Source organism: Erinaceus europaeus, chromosome 4 (genome assembly GCF_950295315.1).
Source record: "Erinaceus europaeus chromosome 4, mEriEur2.1, whole genome shotgun sequence".
In the NCBI taxonomy this organism is placed as follows: Eukaryota; Metazoa; Chordata; class Mammalia; order Eulipotyphla; family Erinaceidae; genus Erinaceus; species Erinaceus europaeus.
This window is the reverse complement of record NC_080165.1, coordinates 19,100,464-19,124,884: the sequence shown is the minus strand read 5'-3', so window position 1 is coordinate 19,124,884 and position 24,421 is coordinate 19,100,464. Positions and strand designations below refer to the sequence as shown.

The 24,421-nt window shown below is 45.0% G+C and overlaps 2 protein-coding genes across 7 annotated transcripts in view; one reads left to right on the top strand and one right to left on the bottom strand.

The window, feature by feature from the left end:
- TRABD (TraB domain containing) overlaps positions 1–24,421 on the bottom strand; it is a 196,631-nt gene that overhangs the window by 126,381 nt on the left and 45,829 nt on the right. The window lies entirely within an intron of this gene.
- TTLL8 (tubulin tyrosine ligase like 8) overlaps positions 1–24,421 on the top strand; it is a 48,094-nt gene that overhangs the window by 2,810 nt on the left and 20,863 nt on the right. For 2 of the 5 annotated variants that reach the window (XM_060188821.1, XM_060188820.1), the window contains exons 2-8: positions 5,193–5,284; positions 9,862–10,006; positions 10,724–10,797; positions 13,066–13,194; positions 13,628–13,742; positions 15,222–15,347; positions 23,806–23,992. In XM_060188821.1, the coding sequence (XP_060044804.1) occupies positions 5,193–5,284; positions 9,862–10,006; positions 10,724–10,797; positions 13,066–13,194; positions 13,628–13,742; positions 15,222–15,347; positions 23,806–23,992 (868 nt within the window). Of the gene's footprint in view, positions 1–4,931; positions 5,285–9,861; positions 10,007–10,723; positions 10,798–13,065; positions 13,195–13,627; positions 13,743–15,221; positions 15,348–23,805; positions 23,993–24,421 lie in introns of those variants that run through there. The other 3 variants (XM_060188824.1, XM_060188823.1, XM_060188822.1) reach the window with 2 other exon arrangements.

The following is a 24,421-nucleotide window of genomic DNA, read 5'->3' as shown; positions in this document are numbered from 1 at the left end:
ATGAAGCTTCCCTGCTACAGGTGGGGTATGGGGACTTGAGCCCCACTCCTCTGGCCTGGTAATATGTGTGCTGTACTGGGTGAGCCACCACCTGGCCCTTGGTTTAAGATCATTTAATCTACATAATTTCAATCCTGTGAAAGTTGCTGGGGTTACCTATGCCCCCTCATCTCAGCTTCATGATGTATGTGAAGAGAAAGTGTCTCAGTTATGGATAAACATGGTGTCTGTGGCCCAGTTGGTCAATCACAATGTTCACATTCTGAATTCTACTTTGTTTCATTTTTATCTTTCTCTTAGCTCTGTCAACTTGTTTTTTTAATGTATTTTGAAGTTATATTATTGGACATATACAATTTGAAGGTTTATCTTCTGGACAAAGTAATTTTTTAATTTCTTAATTTTTAGAAATTTTTTATATTTATTTATTTTATCTTTTGTCGCCCTTGTTTTTTTATTGTTGTTGTATGCCAGTCCCTGTTCGGGCGTCATTATGCTGGGTTAGCTTCGCGGGCGAGAGAGAGAGAGAGAGAGAGACAACCAGGGACTCATGGCTGAGTGGTATGCAGTTCAGTCTTTATTCATGTGGAACGCAGCGCAAGCTAAGCTATCTCTAATCACAATCCTGTCCTTATGAAGTGTCAAGTCTGAAGAGGATGTACGTAGGATAGGGGGTGGGGAGAAGGAAAAAGCGTGCAAAACAGTGAGGATTAAACCAATGCCCTGAAGGCAGGGCGGTGCTTAGTTATCAGTGGTTATGTAAATAGAATACAGTGTTAAGCAGGGGGGATTAAACCAATGAAACAGAAGGGGTCTTAGAAGCAGAATTTAGAAGCATAGCAACAGTTGTATATGTTATTGTTGCTGTTATTGATGTTGTTGTTGTTAGATAGTGTTGTTGTACAGGCCACGGAGAAGAGAGAGAGGAGGTCCGGAGCGAAGAGGGGGAACACAAATCTTTATCTGCGCTGGCATCTGAGAGTTGGGTGCTAGAGAAGCAGGTTGGGCCACGTGGAGGTAGCGAAAATGGCTGCCTCACGCAGTAACCTTTCCTGCGTCTGAACACTGAAGTGAAGCGCTGGCAAGAGAGCGAGGTGCGGAAGAAGAAGGGCTTTTATAGGAGCAGCTTTCGCGAGAATGGGAAGGGGGAGGAGTAACCATAGCACTCCAGGATAGGATGATAACTCTCGTGAGAATGGGAGGGGGGAGGAGTGACCAAAGCACTCCAAATATCGCGGGGAAATAGACAATGCCCTGAGGGCACAACATGGCGAAACAGGCACTCTGAGAATGTCCCAACTCTGGAGGGAACTAGCAGTAGCCTGAGGGGGCAACATGGCAGATGTGGCTTCATATGCACAATTTCCAAGCAAGATAGGACAGAGAGAAATGGAGAAAGGAGGGAAAGACAGATCAGGAGGGAAAGACCTGCAGACCTGCTTCACCACCTGTGAAGTGACTCCCCTGCAGGTGGGGAGTGTGGGTCTTGAACCGGGATCCTTAAGCCAGTCCTTGTGCTTTGCACCACATGTGCTTAACCCAGTGCACTACCGCCTGACTCCCGACAAAGTAATTTTTTAATATTATGGAATATTTTTTGTCATTAGCAATGACTTTATTAATATTTATAAATAATATTGCTATGTACTTACTGAGTATATATGTACTAAATATTTATAGCGAGTCTTTAAAAATGGCATTTTATATAACAACAACAGTAACAATAAAGAAAGGCATTTTATTATAAATAATCTTTTTTTTCTGCCTCAAGGGTTACTGCTGGGGCTTGGTGCCTGCACTACGAAGCCACTGCTACTGGAGGCCATTTTCCCCATTTTGTTGCCCTTGTTGTTATTGTCATTGTTGTTATTGCTGTTGTTGTTGGATAGGACAGAGAGAAATCAAGAGAGGAGGGGAAGACAGAGAAAGGGAGAGAAAGATAGATATCTGCAGACCTGCTTCACTACTTGTGAAGCAACTCCCCTGCTTGTGGGGAGCCAGGGGCTCGAACCCAAATCTTTATACTGGTTCTTGTGCTTCATGCCATGTGCCTTTAACCCACTTCACTGTCACCCAGCTCCCATTTTTTTTTTTTTTTAAATAGTGCATCCGAAAGCCCTTGTATGCCCAGTGCCACTACTGAGTGCTATTTCTGGGCCATTTTTCTACCTCCCTGCCTTCCTTCTCTGCCTTTCCTCCTCCACCTTCTCCTTTTCCTTCTCTCCTCTTCCTCCTCCTCTAGCCTCTTCCCCTCCACCTCCTCCTTCTCCTTTTCCTCCTATCCTTCTCCATCTTCCTTTTTTTTTTTTTTTTTTTTTCGTTACCAGAGCACTGCTAAGCTCTGGCTTATGGTGGTGCTGGAGATTGAACAGAGACCTTTGGTGCCTCTGTTGTGAAAGGTTTTTCACACAACTATTATACTATCTCCCCCAGTTTTAATTCTCTGTGAGAAAGAGACAGAGAGAGAGGGAGAGTGGGGGAAAGAAGAGGACAATTGAAGAGAGAAGAGATACCCCATAGCACTGGTGCAGCATCCATGGTGTTCTCCCAGTGTTACCTATGGTATTGCCATGTGGTACTGGAACTTGTACCCATGACCTTAAGTATGGTCAGGCATGTGCACTCTACTGGGTGAGCCATCTTCCAGCCTTCATAACTAAACTTTATTTTTTCTCAATAAAATGAAGACCCTTTAATAAAATCTAGCACCCTGAATCCGTTCATATTTTCTGAATTTTTCTTCAAATAGCTTTGTAGTTGGTTTGTTTAAATCAGAATCTGGTCAAGGACCATCAACTCTGTGGGTTGTCTTGTCTTTTGGCCACCTTTAATTTGGAATGACTAGTTTCCCTGCTTTGTGTTACCCTGGTGTTAATTGAGTAAAAAGAGTACTTCTTGGTCTTTTGACTAAGATCAAGTGCAGTGGACTTAGTTAAGAGACCCCCCTTGTTGAGTCCAGGCTTCTTGAGTCCTGCTTTTGGGATTTGTCTCGCTGTCTTGTGGTGTGGCTCGTCTGCTCTTCAGTCCCCTGTAACTGGGATTGTTTAGAAGTACATCTGCTTTGCATATGTGTGGCTGCTGCTCTTTGTTCTTTCATACTATTCTGGCTTATAAGTTAATTGCTCTGTGATCAGGGATAGACTGCAGTTCTTTTGGAATTGATGAACTGATTACAATTCTTTTGGAATTGCCGGAAACCTCTGTTTCAGTGAAGTTCTGGTGTGCTGGAGTTCCTTTGCACAGGGCTGTGGAGGACATGTCCTTTGTGCACCGTTAGGATAGTTTGGACTTGTCACCTCCACAACTTTATCTGCACCCTCTGCCACAGATTTCTGTCAGACTAGCAACAATGTGCCTGACTTGTGTTGTGACTTTGATCTGTTCCCCCTGGCCATCCCTTGAGCCTTAGTTCTGAAGAAGATGGTGTCATGACTACATGCCCCACTGATTAACCTCCATGAGCAGCGGAGCACACATTCTGTCAGGGTTTATTACATGTGCATATTGTGGATATTTTTTTTCTCAATCTGTAGTTCTCCCTTCCTTCCTCCTTCCCTCCCTCTCTTTCTTTCTTTCTTTCTTTCTTTCTTTCTTTCTTTCTTTCTTTCTTTCTCTCTTTCTTTCCCTCTTTATGGAAGACCGGAAGGCAGAAAGGAGGGAGAGGACCACAAGGCCAAAGCTTCCTTCAGTGCAGGGGGAAGGGGGCCGAGTGGAACCAGAATCGTACATATGGCAAAGCAGTGCACTCTCCAAGTGAGTTTTATCTCATCAGTCCTACCCTGTCATTTTATTAACAGAGCAAACAATTTAATTTTTATTAAGTTCAACTAGCCAATCTAGCTTTGGGTTAGTGCTCTCCATGTAACCATCTTAGAAATATTTGCCTGTTCTGGGTGTGTGGAAGTATTTTCTGGTTTCTACTAGCAGTGTTGTGTTTCCTTCCACATTTAAATGCATGGTCCTCTTCCATTAATTATCGAGTGTGCTGTAAGGAGGGGGATGGTTCACTTTTTCTGCCTGGACATGAACTTGTTCTAGCAATGCCCTTGATGACCGGCTTTGGTACTTTGTCGTGGTCTAAGCTGATTGGCTGTGTAGATGTGGATTTCTGGAGTCTCTGGGTGGAGAGTATTGAGGAGTTGCATGGGGTGGTCCAGGAGATGGTGCAGCATTGGCCTCTCAAGCATGAGATCCTGAGTTTGATCCCTGGCAGCATGTGTACCAGAGTGATGCCTGGCTCTCTCTCTCTCTCTCTCTTTCTCTCTCTCTATCTCTAGCTCTCTCCCTCCCTCTCTCTTATTCTCTCTCTCTGTCTCTCTTTTTCTGTCTTCTTCATGAATACATAAAATCTTAATAAAATAAAATAAAAATTTTGAAAAAGGAAGGAGTTGCATGGGTAGATTGTCTGTGTTAGCTTGTACCAGCAGGATGCTTTCCCCAGGGCCAGTGGAATATTTACATTTTAAGGACCGTGGCACATGGAATTTAAAACCACCGGGGTTAAGTTGATCCCAGGAGAGGGTGCAGATATAAAGCCTAGAGGTCTGCGATCCAGGCCCGGGTACTTCTGAAGTTAGGATGTGTGGAGAGAAAAGGGTCTGCACTGAGGGTGGGGCAGCTTGGGGAGGAGCAGCCGGTGGGGGCGTGGGAGGCAGCAGAGTGGTCTGTATGCCTGTGACTAGTGTATGTCTGTATGTCTGTGACCTTGGTCTGAGCTAGTGGAGAGGGGAGCCAGAAGGTAGAAGGTCAAAGTGTGGAGCATGTAGGCTGCAAGGGAAAAGGTTTTTGTGTTTACCTTTAAACTGCTACAGTGTGGAGAGCTGGCAGACAGGGTCAGAGGGTCAGAAGGAGGCTGAGAAGGACTCCTGGACAGAGGGTGGGGGTGAGGGTGGGGGTGGGGCGGTGGGCATCACATGGTTGCAGAGTCAATAGGAAGTCCCGTCAGGGAACAAGGTGGCCTGGGCCAGAACTTTGGGGCGTGTGGGATAGAGGTCAGGTCAGGGGACTGCTGCATGTGAAGGGAGCTCAGGGTCGGAGGATTGGGGCAAGAGGGCCAGGAGGGTTGTGCTGGCTCCTTGGGTTTGGGACCCCACGTTACCCTTAAAGTGGAAGGCATAGCTAGTTAGACCTTGGGGTCAAATGTCACTTGTTAACTCTTTTCTTTCCCTTCATAATCTGTTTCTGGTTTGCAGAATTAAAAAGAGGACCTACCCAAGAGTGGAGTTCTTCCCCCAAATTAGACAGATACAAACTAGCAAGACAATTAACAGAAAAAGCCATCAAGGTAAGTACTGTTCTGGGCTCCTTGGAGAAGGATAAGAGTACTTAAAAAACAAAAACAAAATCAGAAACTGGTTTTGGAATTTGGAGAGTCTCTGTCTGCTCTGCTGGGCTCCTGGTGATGTAGGCCCCCTACTAAGCTGCCTTGTATCCTCTAAACCTGAGCCTGTGCCTGTGCTGCCTTTGATTTCAACTGTATTTTGGAACAGGTAATATTTTCAAAACTGGAGAAGAGCCGACACATCAGCTCTGATTTTCTCCCTCCGGTTATATAGTGGGGGCCCATGCTACTGTGTGATCACAGGCTTCTGCGTCAGAAAGGCTCTGGGTCACTCATGGCCTTTTGCATCAGTCTCTAGGGTGACACCATGAGGCAGATACCACCTCTGTGTGGGTACAGAGGAGGTTAGTGACTCCATGGAGACAACCCCAAATTTGCAACTGTGGGGCTTGAGTGCATGTGCAAGGAATGAGGTTCAAGCCCCCATCTCCACTTTTGAGGAAAAGCTTTGAGAGCGGTGAAGTCATATTGTATGCAGATTTCTATCTTTCTCTCTTTCCCTCCCTTCTCAATCTCTTTCTGTCTTTATCTAACAAAGTATTAAAATGTAATTATCTAATTGAAAAATAAGTAAATGAATAATAGGAGGGAGAACAAAACACACAGAGCTCATCATAGTGGCAAAATCGGCATCTCCTGGGCGGGGGTAGATAGGATAATGGCTATGCAAACAGACTCTCATGCCTGAGGCTCCGTCAAATCCCAGGTTCAGTCCCCTGCACCACCATAAGAAAAAAATTGGCATCTCCTTGGAAGCCCTGTGGTTGTCCCCTCCCCCAATCCTCCAGTTGTAAACATGCCTTCCATACTTTCCATCCGTGTCCTTCCTGGGATTCCTTTAAGTAAGATCATAGTAGCTTATTAATTCTCAGAGTTTCTCCTGAAACCTTAAACATAGAAACATTTGGGGCTACAATTACCTCCCTAAGTACTGCTTTAGCTGCCTTTCACAAGCTTTTCTTTTTTAGTACTATTGTTGAGATTCAGTTAACAATAACCTATATTTCATATTATTACTTCTTTGTGGATTGTAGGTTATTTGAAGATGTAGCTCTTAACTCATGCCCATGGGGATCTTCTAGTTATTTTGTTATGAATTTCTAGCTGGTTGCATGGAAGTTAGTTAAAATGTTTATTTGTTTTTTAATTTTTTATATTTTTATTGATTTAATAATGATTGACAAGACCATAGGATAAGAGGGGTACAATTCCATACAATTCTCATCTCCAGAGTTCCATATCCCATCCCCTCCATTGAAAGCTTTTCCTGTTCTTTATCCCTCTGGAAGTATGGACCAAAATTATTTATGGGTACAGAAGTTGGGAGGTCTAGACTCTATAAATGTGTCTCCTCTGGATATGGGCATTGGCAGATCAATCCATACTCCCAGTTTATTTCTGTCTTATCCTAGTGGGGCCAGCCTCCAGGGAGGTGGGGTTCCAGGACACATTGGTGAGGTTGTCTGCCCAGGGTAGTCAAATTGGCATCATGGTAGCATCTACAACTTAGTGACAGAATAAACTTAAAAAAAAAAAAAAACAGTTATTTTGGGAGAATGTGTAAGACTTTTTTTTTTCTTTATAAAAAGGAAACTATCAAAAACTATAGGATAAGAGGGGTACAGCTCCACACAATTCCCACCACCAGAGCTCTGTAGTCCATCCCCTCCCCTGATAGCTTTCCTGTTCTTTATCCCTCTGGGAGTATGGACCAAGGGACATTATGAAGTGCAGAAGGTGGAAGGTCTGGCTTCTGTAATTGCTTCCCCACTGAACATGGGCATTGACTGGACGATCCATACTCCCAGCCTGTTTCTCTCTTTCCCTAGTGAAGCAGGGATCTGGGGAAGCGGGGCTCCAGGACACATTGGTGGGGCTGTCTGCCCAGGGAAGTCCGGTCAGCATCATGGTAGCATCTAGAAACCTGATGGTGACTGAAAGAATTAACATATAAAGCCAAACAAATTGTTGACTAATCATGAACCTAAACCTGGAGTATTGCAGATGAAGATTTGGGCATCTCTGTTTTGGAGAAAACTAGTAGGCCTATTTTAGTTTATTCCAAAGGGCCCATGACTATACTAGTTTTTTCCTGAGCCTGACCTTTGATATGCAGGTGGATCAAGTTTTTGTCTGGGGAGATGATGTCATGGCTGGAAAAAGGACCAGAAAGCTGGATCAGGGAAGAGAGTAGCTCCCAAATATGGGAAAGGGGTATAAATATTGTTGACTGTAAACCCCATCTATTTGATCTAATCTGGTGCCATATTCAGCTAAGGAGCCTATGTGACCTCTGCCTCCCTGTACATCTGAGCTCACATTCTGTGGTCATGAGTAGGAACATTCCAAGCTACCCCAATTTCAGGACCCAGCTTCCTCAGGTGGAACATAGAGTATGTTGATCCATGTTGAGGGCAAGGTCCTATGGGGGCCCACAAAGGGGGGTCTGTTTTGTTGTTCTTGATAGAGATGACTGGTAACAATGGAGAGAGGGATTTATTTGAGGTCTAGGCCCATTATGTCTGTTTGGGAATCCCAGGACTCTCCAACTAGGGCCCCAGATGATGGGGTGGCCTGATACTGGCTTAAGAGTCATCATTAGACTATGCCAGTCTCTTGCCCTTATTCAGCTTTTGTAATCCTTACTTTGTTACCTGTGGGCACAACCAGGTGCGCCACCCTCTGGCCCCTTGTAGTCCTTACTTTGGTAAGGTCAGCTTTGGAGCGAGTGAGGGAAGTATAATAGGAAGGAGGTGAGGAGGGTATCTAAGTCTAAGTAGAAACTATTTCATTAGGAACGTTATGGTGTCTTTAGGTCTTTCTACTTGCCTGCTGCATATGTTGACTCACTGCAGACTATTGTGCACTTATTATTTATTTGTTTATTTAAAATATTTTTATTTGGTCTCCAGGGTTATCTCTAGGGCTTGGTGCCTGCACTTCGAATCCATTGCTCCTGGAGGCTATTTTTTCCCTTTTGTTGCCCTTGTCATTTATCATTGTTGTTGTTATTATTGTTGTTATTGCTGTCATTGTTGTTGGATAGAACAGAGAGAAATCGAGAGAGGAAGGGAAGAGAGAGAGAGAAAGATAGACAACTGCAGACATGCTTCACTGCTTATGAAGCGACCCCCCTACAGGTGGGGAGCCAGGATCTCTAACTGGAATCCTTGAGCCATGTGCGCTTAACCCACTGTGCTACTGCCCTGCCCCAAAACGTTTATTTTATTACTTTAAAATTTTTTATAATATATGTATTTTTTAACCCTCCAGGGTTATTGCTGGGGCTCAGTGCCTGCACTATGAATCCACTGCTCTGGTGGCCATTATTTCAGGTTTTTTTTTTTTTGGATAAGACAGAAAGTAAGAGGCATGGGAAGATAGAGAAGGAGAGAAAAAGATAGACACCTGCAGACTGCAGATCTGCTTCACCGCTTGTTAAGTGACCCTCCCCTCCTGCAAGTGGGATGCTGGGGGCTCAAACCAGGATCCTTGTACAGGTCCTTGCACTTCATACTATGTGCACTTAACTGGGTGCACCATCACCCAGCCCCCGTGTGTGAGCACCCAAAACAGTGCTCAGCTCTCACTTATGGTGGTACGGGGGGGGGGGGTCAAATCTGGGACTCTAGAGTCACGGGCATGAGAGTCCCTTTGTATAATTATTATGCTATCTACCACTTCCTGAATTTTTAACCTATATACGATCATTCCATTGTAATGCATTCAGACTTGCTTTTTTAACCCAGAATTTTATTAATTTGTGTAAAAGATAGCGGGGATGTTCTATTCATAGTGTAGAGTTTGCTACTTGAGTGTTTCAAATCTTCTAGTTTTATTTCTTTCTCCTGGTTAGACATTAAACCTATGTAATTCCTAGGGGGCATTTTCTCCTTTTCATTCTAGAGAGACAGAGATGGAAAGAGGAAGGAAGAGAGAAGGAAAGAGAAGGAGAGACAGAGCAGCAATGCTCTACCAGCCATCTCCTTGCCTCCTCCAGGCAGCTGAGCTCCCTTCCATAGCAAGGACCCTCGGTTCCCCTTCAATGGCTGTGTATTTTGGCCCTTTCAGGGGGTGGGGTGGGCTCTGAGTAGCTTCTCCTTCCCCCTCTTAAGTCTTGGAGACCCACCCTCTCCTTTTCCAAAGGACTAGGATAGTCACCTTTGTTGAGAGAGAAAAGAGTGGATCGATTTCCTCAGGCTGTCACCAGTTCCACAGGCATAGCCTTTCCACCTTGATCCACCTAGTCTGGTTTCTTCACACTGGACTTTCCATGGGAGGTGTGGTCCTGTGGTCTTCTTGGTGTATGTGTGTCCAGGAGGGGCCACATTTACAGGAGGGATCCTGCCCATGGCTGTCCCTGCCTGCATGCTGTGTCTGTTCTTATACACGTCTGGCATTTTTCTGGAGCCAGAGTGACACCTCCCCACTAGGCAGCCCAGATCCTCTGCTCCTTTTGCAGAGAAATAGTGAGCCTGTGTTTCAAGTCTTTAACTTGAAATATGTTCTTGCAATTTAAGGAAAAGAAGATCTTCTCCATTTACGGCCACTACCCAGTGATCCGGGCGGTTCTGCGCAAGAAAGGCTGGGTGGAGAAGAAGTTCCACTTCCTGCCCAAGTGTGTCCCTAGTGTCAGTGTTGAGGATGAAGGAGAAGGGGCAGCCGGTAGAGTATTGAAGGCTTTTTTCTTTTAATATGACTTGTGTCTGTCTGTGTTTCAGTTCTTATGCCTCAGGCCACTGCTGGGGTCTCCCTTGGGGAGCAAAGGACACAAGTTGGTCTCCCTCACCCAAGCTGTCCATACTAGGAAAGTTCTGTCACTTATTTATTTATACATTTATTTATGTATTTATTTACTTACTTATGGTTTATGGTGGTGCTAGAGGTTGAACCTGGGGCCTTTGGTGCCTCAGGCATGAAAGTTAGAAAAGTCCTTTTGAATCCTAGTGCTGGTCACTCTTCAGTGTCCCACTGTCCTCACCCAGGCCAGTCTTCTTATGCCTGGAATGTTTGTGTTGTCATTAGTGGCCAAACTCCAGCTGTCCCTCCTTCTGACCCCAGTTTCTTACTGGTCTCTCGGCAGCCTCCTGAAGTCTCTCTGACCCTCTCTGACTCCTCTGCACAGAGCTGTTCCTCTCTCAACTTGGTGTTCGCACAGGACTAGTTTTCATATGCTTATCAAATGAGGCATCCACCCATCCTGCCCCTGGTGCCTCTCCATTGCCCTGTCCCCTCTCTCAACATCTTCAGAGAGAGGCCTGATCTGAAGCTCAGGGTTCCAAAGAGCCCACAGGTGCTGTTCTAGTCATGGCAATGGCCATGACTGCATGGGGAGGCATTGCTGGCTGCACTGATGCTTCCCCCTGGGGATTGTATTTGCAGAGCGTAAATATACCGACATCAAAGAAAACCGGGAAGTGGCCTTGGAGAAAATAGAGGACATCCACGATGTGATGGTAGGTCCACATGCAAACCCTCTCTCAGGACTGTGGCCTCACTGTGCTTTCTCACATGCTGCCTTCCCCATGAGTCCCGGGGAATAGTGACAGTTCAATGGGTGACAATGGTGAGTGCATCAGATCTCTGGGTCAGACTTGGGGAGGGGACACACGTGGTATGCATGTATTCATGTGTCCGTGTGTCCACGTGTGTGTCTGTACAAGTCGACAAATTGTGCCTGTACCTTTATGAATATTCTGCAGAAAAAGACATTATCCAAGGAGCCCCCTGTAAAAAAACACAGCCTCCTCTCTAGGGGAACAAGGGCGAGGAAGGGCCTCTCTCATCGTGAGGCTGTGACTGTGAAGACTATTTGAATGGCCACATGCACCCACTGCACAATAGAGCCCTGGTGCTGGTCTCACTCATGTAATCCAGATATTAGCCAGGGTGGCAGGTGGACCGGCAGAGATGGACAGAGGTGAGGCTGGGACTGGTTCGCACAGGGGCATAAGCAGAATCTCATGACACATCCAGGAGATAAGCCATCAATCTATGAGAAGGCGGTGCAGGATCATTTTGTGACTTAAGGAAATATGTTTGAAATAAATCCCCAAAGTATTTGCCAGGAACACCTCTTTATATATTTGACCACATTAAAATGAAGGACAACCAGGGGTGGTTGCTACACCTGGTTAAGCGCACATATTACAGTTTACAAAGAGCTCAAATTGAGCCCCAGTCCCTACCTGCAGGGGGAAAGCTTTGCGAGTGGTAAAGTGGTGTTGCAGGTGTCCTTCTGTCTGTCTGTCTGTCTGTCTCTCTCTCTTTTACCCTTCCCTCTCGATTTCTGGCTATCTCTATCCAGTAAATAAAGGTGATTAAAAAAAAAATCACACTATACAGAAAAAAAAAAGCAACCAGGGATAACATGCCTTCCATGCTTTAGGCTTTGGGGTCAGGCACTGGCATCACCTAGGAACACTGTGAATGGCATCAGGGGAGCTCCATGGATGGGGGAGTTGGACTACTCTTTCAGTGAGATAAAAAAAAATAATAATAAGGCCTTGGAGGACACTCGCTGTTATCAAGCCTGCCTGAGTTCATTCCTCAAAACCAGACTTAAAAAAAACAACAAATTGGGCTGGTGAAATCGCTCACTTGGATAGCGTACTGGTACATCTCTGTGAGGTAGTGCTTTGGAGAATGCTTTCCTTTCTTTGTTTTTAAATATTTTACTTATTTATTTACCTTGAGTAGAGACAGAGAGAAAGGGAAAGGGGAGGGAGACACACACACACACACACACAGAGACACCTGCAGCACATTTTCACTGCTCATGAAGCTTCCCCCCTGCAGGTGGGAACTGTTTGTTTGAACTTGGGTCCTTGTGCACTATAATCTGTGTGTTCTGTAAGATATGCCACAGATCAAGCCCTTGCTTTCTTTTCTTTGTATATTAAAGGTTTTATACTGGCTGGGCAGTGGTGCACCTGATTAACCCAGGAGAAAAAAAAAAAGAAAAAAAAGAAAGAAAAGAAAGAAATGCATTAACAGAGTGGGGAGACTGGAGATTCAGAATTCTGGTGGTGGGAATGGTGTGCATTTATACCCCTGTTGATATGTCATTTTGTAACAAATGAATAAACAAACAACTTAAGCTCAATGTTAATATTCAATCACTTTACTCATTTGAAACCTTAAGTCCCCCCACCTGCAGAGGAGTCATTACAGGCAGTGAAGCAGATCTACAGGTGTCTGTCTTTCTCTCCCTCTCTGTCTTCCCCTTCTCTCTTCATTTCTCTCTGTCCTATCCAACAACAATAACTACAACAATAAAACAAGGGCAAAAAAAAAAACCTAAAAAAAAAAAATCTTAAGTGCTTAGATAGAAGGAATATATACTCAGAACTGAAGCCTATGCATTAAAAAGTTTGAGACATTCAATCTATTTTTCCTCTTATATTGATTAAATAGTGATTTATAAGACTATACATTAATAGGATTTGTAAGACTATAGGTTAATAGGATTCCTACCACCAAAGGTCTATGTCCCTACCCTCCTAAAAAGATTTTCTTTAAATCAGTTCATCCCCAGTACTGAGAAAACACACACACACACACACACACACACACACGGAGAGAGAGAACAGGACACTGCTCAACTCTGGCATATGATGGTGCTGGGGATTGAACCTGAAATCTGTGGGACCTCTGGCATGCATATTGGGTGCTCTGCCTTTGTGCTATCTCTCTGGCCCCATAGAAGTTTTTTTTTCTGCCAGTCCAGGTTGGTAAAAAATGAAATACCTTACTTACTCTGGACAATCAAAAGGGATGTCATCGACTACCACAGCTTGAACTGTGACCAAATGCTGAATCACTACGGGAAGACAGCTTCCTTCACCACCAAGGTGAGTGGTGGGGGGTGGGGGGCATTTTAGGGGGCAGTTGCCAAGGCAGCCACAGAACTGCTTTAATAACTTGTGCCATGTCCAGGGGATAGGGGATGGCCACGCCAGCATCTTGGGAACCTGAGAGCTGACACCCCCCCCCACATACGCCTGCACACCCTCCTGGTTCCCAGATCCTAACCATTTCTGGAGGTGGTAGGTAAATCCACCCCCCACCCAAGCCCCCAGAAAGACTCGCACCCCTCCCTGGGCCTGCTGTGCCACCGCTGACCCAAGGCCTGATCTGCAGAGAGAGTCATCTAGCTGCTTGGACCAGCTGGCTGGAGGGCACAGGGGCTCAAGGACTCAGCCTCAGCAGGTGCCTCTGAGGTAGTCCAGGGCATCCAGGCTAGTCCAAGATGCCCTGTGGCCTAACATGGTCCTGTCTTTGGAGATCGGGCTGTGTGTGAACTTGCGGAGCCTGCCGTGGTATGTCCAGGCCAATCCCGACTCCTTCTTCCCGCGCTGCTATGGCCTCTGCAACCAGAGTGAGAAGCAAGAGTTCCTGGGTAAGAGGCACTTAGGGGCTAGGAAGAGAGGTGCCTCCACCCCGCCCTCCTGCCCAAAGGGTCATAAAAGTCTTCTCATGGGGCTGGAGCCACAAGGCTAGGGAGGAAGGGAGGGGACAAGGTGGGCTGTGGCAGAGGGCTAGCACCCTTCCTCAGGCTTGGGTGCTCAAGTCATGTCAGATAGTGAGTACTAGCTCAGGAACTATGGGAAACTATGGGAAGCCTCAGCAGGGCAGTGGGGGTGGGTGTGGGGGAGGAGCAGGGAAAGGAGCACAGCAGGGGAGCAGACTGCAGAGAGTGGGTCTGAGCTCTTGGGGCTTCATCGGTGACAATAGGCTCTAGCCTGGGGCCACAGGGAAGCTTCTGAGTCTGATCTGCTGAAGGTCAGAGGAGAGAGAAGGGCGGGAGGGGGGAGTCTAATGCAGTGATTCATGTATCCTGAGCACCACCTCTTGGGACACATCTGGGCACCAGAGAAGAGGCACCTGTCCTGTGCCCTGCCCTTACCCTGAGGCTCCAGAGGCAAAAAGAGCACCAAGCAGGGTGGTGGGGCAGATGAGGGGATCCTTGAGGTTGGAAGAGAGACTTGGAGTGGGCAGGGAGCCACCTGGCCTCTAAGACAGAGATGAGGATGGAAACTCAGGTGGGGAGGACCGAGGGTGCAGGCCAGGGGTAGCCAGGCCAGCCCAGCAGCGTGGGCAGTGTGCCTGGCATCCCAGGGTAATACCAGGGCTGCAGGAGGTGGGGGGTGGGCTGTGAGCTGCTCGGAGGGGAGTTTCCTGCAGGAGGGAAGGCCCAGGGGAGCTCAGGTTGGGATGCTTCCTAGAGAACATCAGCTGCCAGGTGACAGATGTCAGAAATGAGATAAGGAGAGAGCTGGCTTGGGATAGAAGGTGCTGGAATCTCTCACAGACCTCCTGGAGGACAAGAGCAGAGAGCCTGGATCTGGGGCAGGGAGAGGAGCCGAGACGAGGCCCATGCTCACCCCTAGAGGTGCTGGCTGCCCCTTTTAGCGAGGGGCTGCTCTGTAGCCCTTCTGTTCACACAGAAGCAGGGTAGTAGCCCCAAGCCTGGGTCTGCAGGACTGGCTTCTTGCAGGGTAGCTTTCCATGACCCGGCTGTCCTGTCTGCACTGAGAACTATGGATGTGATCAGTTAGGGGACATCAGAGCTGCAGTCTATCAGGGACTAGAAGAATCTGTGTTGTGCAGGGCTGGGGCGGGTGGTAGGGGTCAGTGAGAGACAATGAGAAAAAGTGCCCTCAGACAGTGGTCTCCAGGGACAGGAAGGGATTCTGCCTCAAGGCATATTGGTGTGGTATGAGAGTGGAAGAACAAGGTTGGAGGCAGAGGCAGGGGGTGGAGTGGGACTGTGAGGCCCAGCTGGCTGCGGGTCACCTGGGTTGAGGACGACTGGAGCTGGCCGAGGTCCCCAGTCCCAGTTGCGGGCAGAGGGGGCGAGGCCTTGGTGTCCTTTCAGACGACTTCCGGCGCACAGTAGCCTCCAGCATCCTCAAATGGGTGGTCAGCCACCAAAACTGGGGCGGGAGCAAACCCAAGAACCGGAAGGAGGAGGACTGCGACAGTGAGACCAGCAGCAAGAAAGGTGGGTGGGGGCCCCAGGCTGCACCTGGCTGGGAGGACATTGACAGAAAGATGTGAGCCTCATCAACACCGAGTTCGGGCTACTCCGGTCCCACTCCAAGGAAATCCCACCCTCTAACGGAAGAGGCCCACAGACTGGTGCTCTCACATGGTGTAGGGAGATGTGGGCATTGATGTCAGGCCAAAAAAGCCCCCAGTAAGCATTTGTCATTATTTTTCAACTTACTAGGGCAATTTTAGGTTTAGGGAAAAATCAAGTAGGGGTGCAGGGATTCCCCAGGCGTGCACTACCCTGCATACTCAGAGCCTCCTCCACTGCCCTCAGCCCCCACCAGAGGGGGACATTTGTCACAGCTGATGAGCCCATACTGACATGCCCTTGTTGCCCAAAGTCTCCATGAGAGCATACTCCTTTTCTTTCTTTCTTTTTTTAGTAGGGTCCTGTTATGTTTTATTTAATGAAAGAGATACATACACACAAAGAGAAAGAGGGAGAGAAAGAGAGAGAGAGAGAGAGATCAGAATTCTGCTCAGCTCTGTCTTAGGGTGGTATGGGGGATGGAACCTAGAACTCTGGAGTCCCAGACTTGAAATTCTTTTTGCATAACCATTATGCTATCTCCCCCGTCCATTTTTGAGGGTGCACTCCTGATGTCCCCTCTGTGGGAGTTACACATGGGCCATGGGCTGCTTTCTGATGATGACCTGTGTAGTATCTTTTAGCACAGCTACTGGCCACTTGTGTCTTTAGTGACAAGTCCATTCCCAACTCTTGCCCACTTTACACTGGGTCCTTTATTCTCTTGTCGAGTGCAGGGGTTCTTTGTAGACTGGAGGGTACTGCTCCATCAGATGGGTCTCTCATTCTTCCCAGGGCTTCTCATTAGCCTCCTGACATTCCTTTTTTTCATATTTTTTAATTTTTATTTTTTATTTATAAAAAGGAAACACTGACAAAGCCATAGGATAAGAAGGGTACAACTCCACACAATTCCTACCACCAGAACTCTGTAGTCCATCCTCTCCCCTGATAGCTTTCCTGTTCTTTAGCCCTCTGGGAACATGGACCCAGGGTCATTATGGGGTGCAGAAGGGTGGAAGGTCTGGCTTCTGTAATTGCTTCCCCGCTAAACATGGGCGTTGACTGGTCGATCCATACTCCCAGCCTGTCTCTTTCCCTAATAGGGTGGAGCTCTGGGGAATTGGGGCTCCAGGACACATTGTCCAGGGAAGTCTGACTGGCATCATGTTAGCATCTGGAAGCTGGTGGCTGAAAAGAAGGTTAACATATAAAGCCAAATTGTTGACTAATGAACCTAAAGGCTGGAATAGTGCAGATGAAGAGTTGGGGGGGTCTCCATTCTGTAGATAGCTAGTAGACATATTCTAGTTATATTCCAAAGGGCCTTTGACTATACTAGTTGTTTTTTTTTTTCCCCTGAGCCTGAAATCTAATTTGCAGGTTGATCAAGTTATTGTCTGGGGAGATGATGTCATGGCTGGAAAAAGGACCAGAAAGCTGGATCAGGGAAGAGAGTAGCTCCCAAATATGGGAAAGCTGTATAAATATTGTTGACTGTAAACCCCATCGATTTGATTTGATGTGGGCCCATATTCAGCATAGGAACCTACGTGACCTCTGCATCCTTGTAGATCTGAGCTCACATTCTGTGGTCATGAGTAGGGATGTTCCAAGCTGCCCCAATTTCAGGACCCATCTTCCTCAGGTGGAGCAGAGTTTGTTATCCAGCTCCCTTCGGAGGATGGAACATTCTCTACCGTTGTTCATCCAAGTTGAGGGCGAGGTCCTATGCCTCCTGACATTCTTTTTTTTTTATTATTGTTTTTTTTTTTAATTAAAGAAAGGATTAATTAACAAAACCATAGGGTAGGAGGGGTACAACTCCACACAATTCCCACCGCCCAATCTCCATATCCCACCCCCTCCCCCGATAGCTTTCCCATTCTCTATCCCTCTGGGAGCATGGACCCAGGGTCATTGAGGGTTGCAGAAGGTAGAAGGTCTGGCTTCTGTAATTGCTTCCTCGCTGAACATGGGCGTTGACTGGTCGGTCCATACTCCCAGTCTGCCTCTCTCTTTCCCTAGTAGGATGGGTCTCTGGGGAAGCTGAGCTCCAGGACACATTGGTGGTGTCTTCAATCCAGGGAAGTCTGGCCAGCATCCTGATGATACCTGGAACCTGGTGACTGAAAAGAGAGTTAACATACAAAGCCAAACAAATTGTTGAACAATCATGGACCCAAAGCTTGGAAAAGTGGAGAGGAAGTGTTAGGGAGGTACTCACTGCAAACTCTAGTATACTTCTGCTTTCTTACTTTGGTGCCATACTCCAAACTCAGTCAATTTCTGCTTTGCGTTTCTACTTCTTTTTTTTTTTTTTTACATGCATAACATTCCCCAGATTCCCATTTAGCAATACAACCCCCACTATTTCATTCATCATTTTTCATGGACCTGTATTCTCCCCACCCACCCACCCACCCCAGAGTCTTTTACTTTGGTGTAATACTCCAATTCCATTTCAGGTTCGACTTGTGTTTTCTTTTCTAATCTTGTTTTTCAACTTCAGCCTGAGAGTGAGATCATCCCATATTCATCCTTCTGTTTCTGACTTATTTCACTCAACATGATTTTTTCAAGGTCCATCCAAGATCGGCTGAAAACGGTGAAGTCACCATTTTTTACAGCTGAGTAGTATTCCATTGTGTATATATACCACAACTTGCTCAGCCACTCATCTGTTGTTGGACACCTGGGTTGCTTCCAGGTTTTGGCTATTACAAATTGTGCTGCCAAGAACATATGTGTACACAGATCTTTTTGGATGGATGTGTTGGGTTCCTTAGGATATATCCCCAGGAGGGGAATTGCAGGGTCATAGGGTAGGTCCATTTCTAGCCTTCTGAGAGTTCTCCAGACTGTTCTCCACAGAGGTTGGACCAATTGACATTCCCACCAGCAGTGCAGGAGGGTTCCTTTGACCCCACACCCTCTCCAGCATTTGCTGCTGTTACCTTTCCTGATGTGTGACATTCTCACAGGAGTGAAGTGATATCTCATTGTTGTCTTGATTTGCATTTCTCTGACAATCAGAGACTTGGAGCATTTTTTCATGTGTTTCTCGGCCTTTTGGATCTCTTCTGTGGTGAATATTCTGTCCAATTCCTCCCCCCATTTTTATGGGGTTATTTGTTGTCTTGTTGTTGAGTCTGGCAAGCTCTTTATATATGTTGGTTATTAAACTCTTATCTGATGTATGGCATGTAAAGATCTTCTTCCATTCTGTGAGGGGTCTCTTGATTTGGGTAGTGGTTTCTTTTGCTGTGAAGAAGCTTTTTAATTTGATGTAGTCCCATAGGTTTATACTTGCCTTAGTCTTCCTTGTAATTGGATTCGTTTCATTGAAAATGTCTTTAAAATTTATGCGGAAAAAAGTTCTTCCAATATTTTCCTCTAAGTATCTGATAGTTTCTGGTCTAACATCCAAGTCCTTGATCCACTTGGAATTTACTTTTGTATTTGGTGAAATACAGTGATTCAGCTTCATTCTTCTGCATGTTTCAACCCATTGTTTCCAACACCATTTGTTGAAGAGACTCTGCTTCCCCCATATAATAGTCTGGGCCCCTTTGTCAAAGATTAGATGTCCATACGTGTGGGGCCTCATTTCTGGGCTCTCAATTCTATTCCACTGGTCAGTGTGTCTGTTCATGTTCCAGTACCAAGCAGTTTTGATGACAATGGCCCTATAATATAGTTTGAGATCTGGCAGTGTGATGCCTCCGGTTCTGTTCTTTTTTCTCAAGATTGTTTTGGCAATTCTAGGTCTTTTCTGGTTCCAGATAAACATTTGTAGCATTTGTTCTATTCTCCTAAAAAATGTGCTTGGGATCTTGATGGGGATAGCATTAAATTTGTAGATGGCTCTGGGTAATATATTCATTTTGATGATGTTAATTCTTCCAACCCATGAACATGGAATATCTTTCCACTTCTTTGTGTCTTTTTCAATTTCTTTGAGTAGTGACTCATAATTTTCAGTATACAAGTCTTTCACTTCTTTGGTTAGGTTTATTCCTAGATATTTTATTGTTTTTGTTGCTATAGAAAAAGGAACTGATTTCTGGATTTCAATTTCTTCTAACTTAGTGTTTGCATAGAGGAATGCCACTGACTTTTGAATGTTAATTTTATAGCCTGACACATTACTGTATTGCCTGATGATTTCCAAAAGCTTCTTGCTAGATTCCTTAGGTTTTTCCATGTATACTATCATGTCATCTGCAAATAAGGAGAGTTTGACTTCTTCTCTTCCAATCTGTATTCCTTTAATTCCTTGCTCCTGCCTGATTGCTATGGCAAGAACTTCCAACACTATGTTGAATAGTAATGGTGATAGTGGGCAGCCCTGTCTAGTACCTGATCTGAGGGAAAATGCTTCCAGTTTTTCACCATTGAGTATGATGTTGGCTGTAGGTTTGCTATATATAGACTCCACTATCTTCAGGAATTTTCCATCTATTCCTATTTTTTTGTAGTGTTTTGATCATAAAGGGATGTTGTATTTTGTCAAAGGCTTTCTCTGCATCTATTGATATGACCATGTGGTTTTTGGTCTTGCTTTTGTTGATGTGGTGGATCACATTGATTGATTTACGTATATTAAACCAACCTTGCATGCCTGGAATAAACCCCACTTGGTCATGATGAACAATTTTTTTGATATACTGCTGTATCCGGTTGGCTAGAATTTTGTTCAATATTTTTGCATCTATGTTCATCAGAGATATTGGTCTGTAGTTTTCTTTTTTGGTTGTGTCCCTGTCTGCTTTTGGTATCAGGGTGATGTTGGCTTCATAGAAGCTGGAAGGGAGTATTCCAGTGTCTTCAATCTTCTGGAAGACTTTTAAAAGTAGAGGTATTAGTTCTTCTTTGAAAGTTTTGTAGAATTCATTTGTAAAACCATCTGATCCAGGACTTTTATTTTTGGGAAGATTTTTGATAACTGTTTCAATTTCATTAGCTGTGATGGGCCTGTTCATGTTATCCACTTCCTCTTTACTTAGTTTTGGAAGTTGGTAGGTATCTAGGAAATCATTCATTTCTTCCAGGTTCTCTAACTTGGTGGCATATAGTTGTTCATAGAAGCCTCGCATGATATGTTGAATTTCTGCAGTGTCTGTTGTGATATCTCCTCTTTCATTTACTATCCGATTTATTTGGGTCTTCTCCCTTTTTTGTTTTGTGAGTCTGGCTAAAGGTTTGTCGATTTTGTTTACTCTTTCGAAGAACCAACATTTACTTTCATTGATCTTTTGTATGGTTTTCCTATTCTCAATGTTATTTATTTCTGCCCTAACTTTAGTAATTTCTGTCCTTCTGGTTGCTTTAGGGTTCCTTTGTTGTTCTTCTTCTAGGTCTTTAAGATGTGCAATCAGGCTGTTTATTTGTGCCTTTTCTTGTTTCCTAATGTGTGCTTGTATAGCTATGAACTTCCCTCTTAGGACTGCTTTAGCTGTGTCCCAAATATTTTGATAGCTTGTGTCTTCATTTTCATTGAACTCTCGAAACATTTTGATTTCTTCCTTGATTTCCTCTTTGACCCAGAAGTTGTTAAGAAGTGTACTGTTGAGCTTCCACATTTTGGCACTGTTACTAATCTTTTGTTGATTGTTAAGTGTTAGTTTAATTCCACTGTGGTCTGAGAAGATGCTTGGGATGATTTCAGTGCTCTTGAATAGGCTGATGCTGTCTTTGTGGCCTAACATATGGTCTATCCTTGAGAATGATCCATGTGGATTTGAGTAAAATGTGTATTCCAGTTTCTTGGGATGAATGACTCTGAAAATGTCCAATAGTTCTAGTTTATCTATCTCTTCATTTAGCTCCCTTATGTCTTTACTGATTTTCTTCCTGGATGATCTGTCAAGTTGAGAGAGTGGGGTGTTGAAGTCCCCTACTATGATTGTGTTACTGTTAATATATTGCTGTAGCTCTTTCAGTAGAAGTTTGATGTATTTAGATGGTTTCTCATTGGGTGCATAGATATTAATAATTGTTAAGTCCTCTTGATTGACTGATCCTCTGAGCATTAAGTAGTGTCCATTCCTATCTTTTTTAATCTTATCTATTTTAAAGTCTATCATGTCAGATATGAGAATAGCTGTTCCTGCCCTTTTTTGTGGGCCATTGGCTTGAATGATAGTTTTCCATCCTTTCACTTTAAGTCTGTGTTTGTCTTGTTACGTTAGGTGAGTTTCCTGTAGACAACATATTGTTGGGTTGTGTTTTCTGATCCATCTTCCTACTCTGTGTCTTTTAATAGGTGAATTCAGGCCATTCACATTTATTGATATCAAAGATTGAAGATATTTTAACGCCATTCTTGTAGAGTTTTAGAGTGTTTTGATATATGTTCTATTTGTGGTGGTCTGGTTGTTTATAGGAAACCTTTCAGAACTTCTTTCAAGGCAGGCTTGGTGATGGTTGCTTCCTTCAACTGTTGCTTGTCTGAGAAGGTTTTGATGCTTCCATCTAGTCTGAATGACAATCTAGCAGGATATAGTATTCTTGGCTGAAAGCCTTTCTCATTGAGCACTCGATAGATATCTTGCCATTCTCTTCTGGCCTGTAGTGTTTGTATGGAGAAGTCTGCTGCTAATCTTATGGGTTTTCCTTTGTAGGTGACTCTTTGTTTTTCTCTTGCAGCCTTGAGGATCCTTTCTTTATCCTTATTCCTTTCCAATCTAAGTATGACATGTCTTGGTGTCTTTAGGTCTGGGTTAATTCTGTTTGGGACCCTCTGGGCTTCTTGAATCTTTATGTCTTTGGTGTTGTCTAGACTAGAGATATTTTCAGCTATTATGGCCTGGAGAACGCTTTCTTCCTCCCCTTCTCTTTCTTCCTCTGGTAAGCCAATAATGCGTATATTGTTTCTTTTGAAGTCATCCCATAGGACTCTATTGTTGTTTTCAGCATCTCTTAATCTCTTTTTGAGATCTCTTACTTCTTTTTTAGTTGTCTCTAATTCATCCTCAATCTTGCTAATTCTGTCTTCAGCCTCATTGATTCTATTCTCTCTGCCCTCTACTGCTTTCTGGAGTTCATCTATTTTGTTGCCCTGCTCTGATACTGTTTTAGCTTGTTCAGCTAGTTGCCTTCTTAGCTCAGCGATTTCAGCTCTCTAATAACCATGAGATTATTAGAATTTTCTTCCATATTCTCATTTGTTGTTCCTGCATTTCTGATTACAATTTTTTCAAATTCTTTACTCACTCCTGTTATTATTTCCTTGGCTAATGTTTGGATGTTGAACTCGTTGTTTTGTGCTTCGCCCTCTGGAGGACTTTTAGCTGGACTCTTGTTCTGGTTCGAGTCTCCATTATTTTTTCTTGTTGTTTTAACCATTTTATATAAGTTAACAGTTTTTTCAATCCCTGAGTTGGAGTTCAGTGGTGTAAAAGCCTTTTTTTTTTTCCCCTGTAGGCTATGGTAGCCTGAGGGCTTTTAAACTATCAATAGGCTTCTTGGCTTAATCAATGACTCCTGACCAAGAGATAAAGCAGGGTGTGGCAGAGATAATCCAGTGGTTATGCAAAGAGACTTTCACAGCCCCTCAGCTATGCCACCGAGGTATAGGTCTTCTCCTGAGTTTCCCGGTTAGATCTCTGTGCCCTGGTGTCCCTCCCTGTTGCTGCTCCAGATTCTGAGGGTAGTAGCAATGGAGACTCAGAGTTGTACTTGGTGAGTCTCTGGGGAGTCCTTTCCTCCCTTCAGCTGTCCCCTTGTTGGTGGAGCAGACTGGAGGTGGTGTCTCCACTGACAAACTGTCGAACTGTTAGCAGTCACTTAATCTCTTCTTAGGCCCCTCTCTCCTCTCTGTCACCAGCTACGCGTGTTTGTACTCACGGGTGATTTACTGGGTTTCTGTGGTCATTCTAGTCCTGTCTTGTTTCGTTCCGGGTGGTCTCCTTTGGTATTCCTAGTTGAGAGGAGAGGAGAGGAGAGGAGAGAAAGCGATCTGCTGCTCGTAGCTCCGCCTCCGGAAGTCCTTATTGCCTCCTGACATTCTTATAGAGCAGGAGTTTAAAATGTTAGTGAAGTTCATCCCATTAATGATTTCTTTCATGGTCTGTACCTTGTATCTAAAAAGTCATTGCCAACCCTGAGTTCCCCTTGGCTTTCTCCTGTGATATCTGCTAGGCATTTGATAGCTTTGTGTTTCATACTTGGGTCTGCAAGCCAGTCTAAGTTCATTTCATTGGGGGGTGGTGGGAGGACAGCTTAGGAAGGGAGAGATTACCTGTCTAAACACAGGTGTGGCGTCCGGGGTGACTGCCAGTTGGGGGTGTCATGGAGTGGCCTTTGTCCAGCATCGTGTGGTGACATTCCACAGATAGGGCAGTTCATGTGCTCTCTGCCTGTGCTTGGGTTTCAGCTCCTGAGGATGCTGAATCGAAGCTCACAGGACTGTCAGGTCAGCTGGTGGACATTGCCTGCAAGGTGTGCCAGACCTACCTGGGGCAGCTGGAGCACGAGGACATCGACATCTCCGAGAACGCTGGCACAGAGCTCACAGAAGACGAGTGGAAGGACCTGACCCAGCAGTACTACTCCCTCATTCAGTAAGACCTGCCATTCAGAACTGAGCGGCTGCGGGGCCTCACGCAGTCAGGTGGTGCTGTAACAGGCTGAGCTGTCTCCCCAGTCCCTCTGTAGTTATTTGTTTTTAGTTACCGTGGGACCTACATCTGACATCCCACTAGTCTTTTAAAAGACTTAATTTGGGCCAGGAAGGTAACATAATGCTTATGCAAAAGATTCTCATGCCTGAGGTTCTGAAGTCCCAGGTTCAATTGATCCCTAGTACCACCATAAGCCAGAGCTGAGTAGTGCTCTGGTAAAAACTATTTATATATTTACTTTATTTCATCAGAGAAAGACACACACACACACACACACACACACACACACACACACACACACCAGAATCAAAGTATCACTCTGGCATATTTTTTTTTTTATGAAAGTCTATGCATATGCATAAACATTAT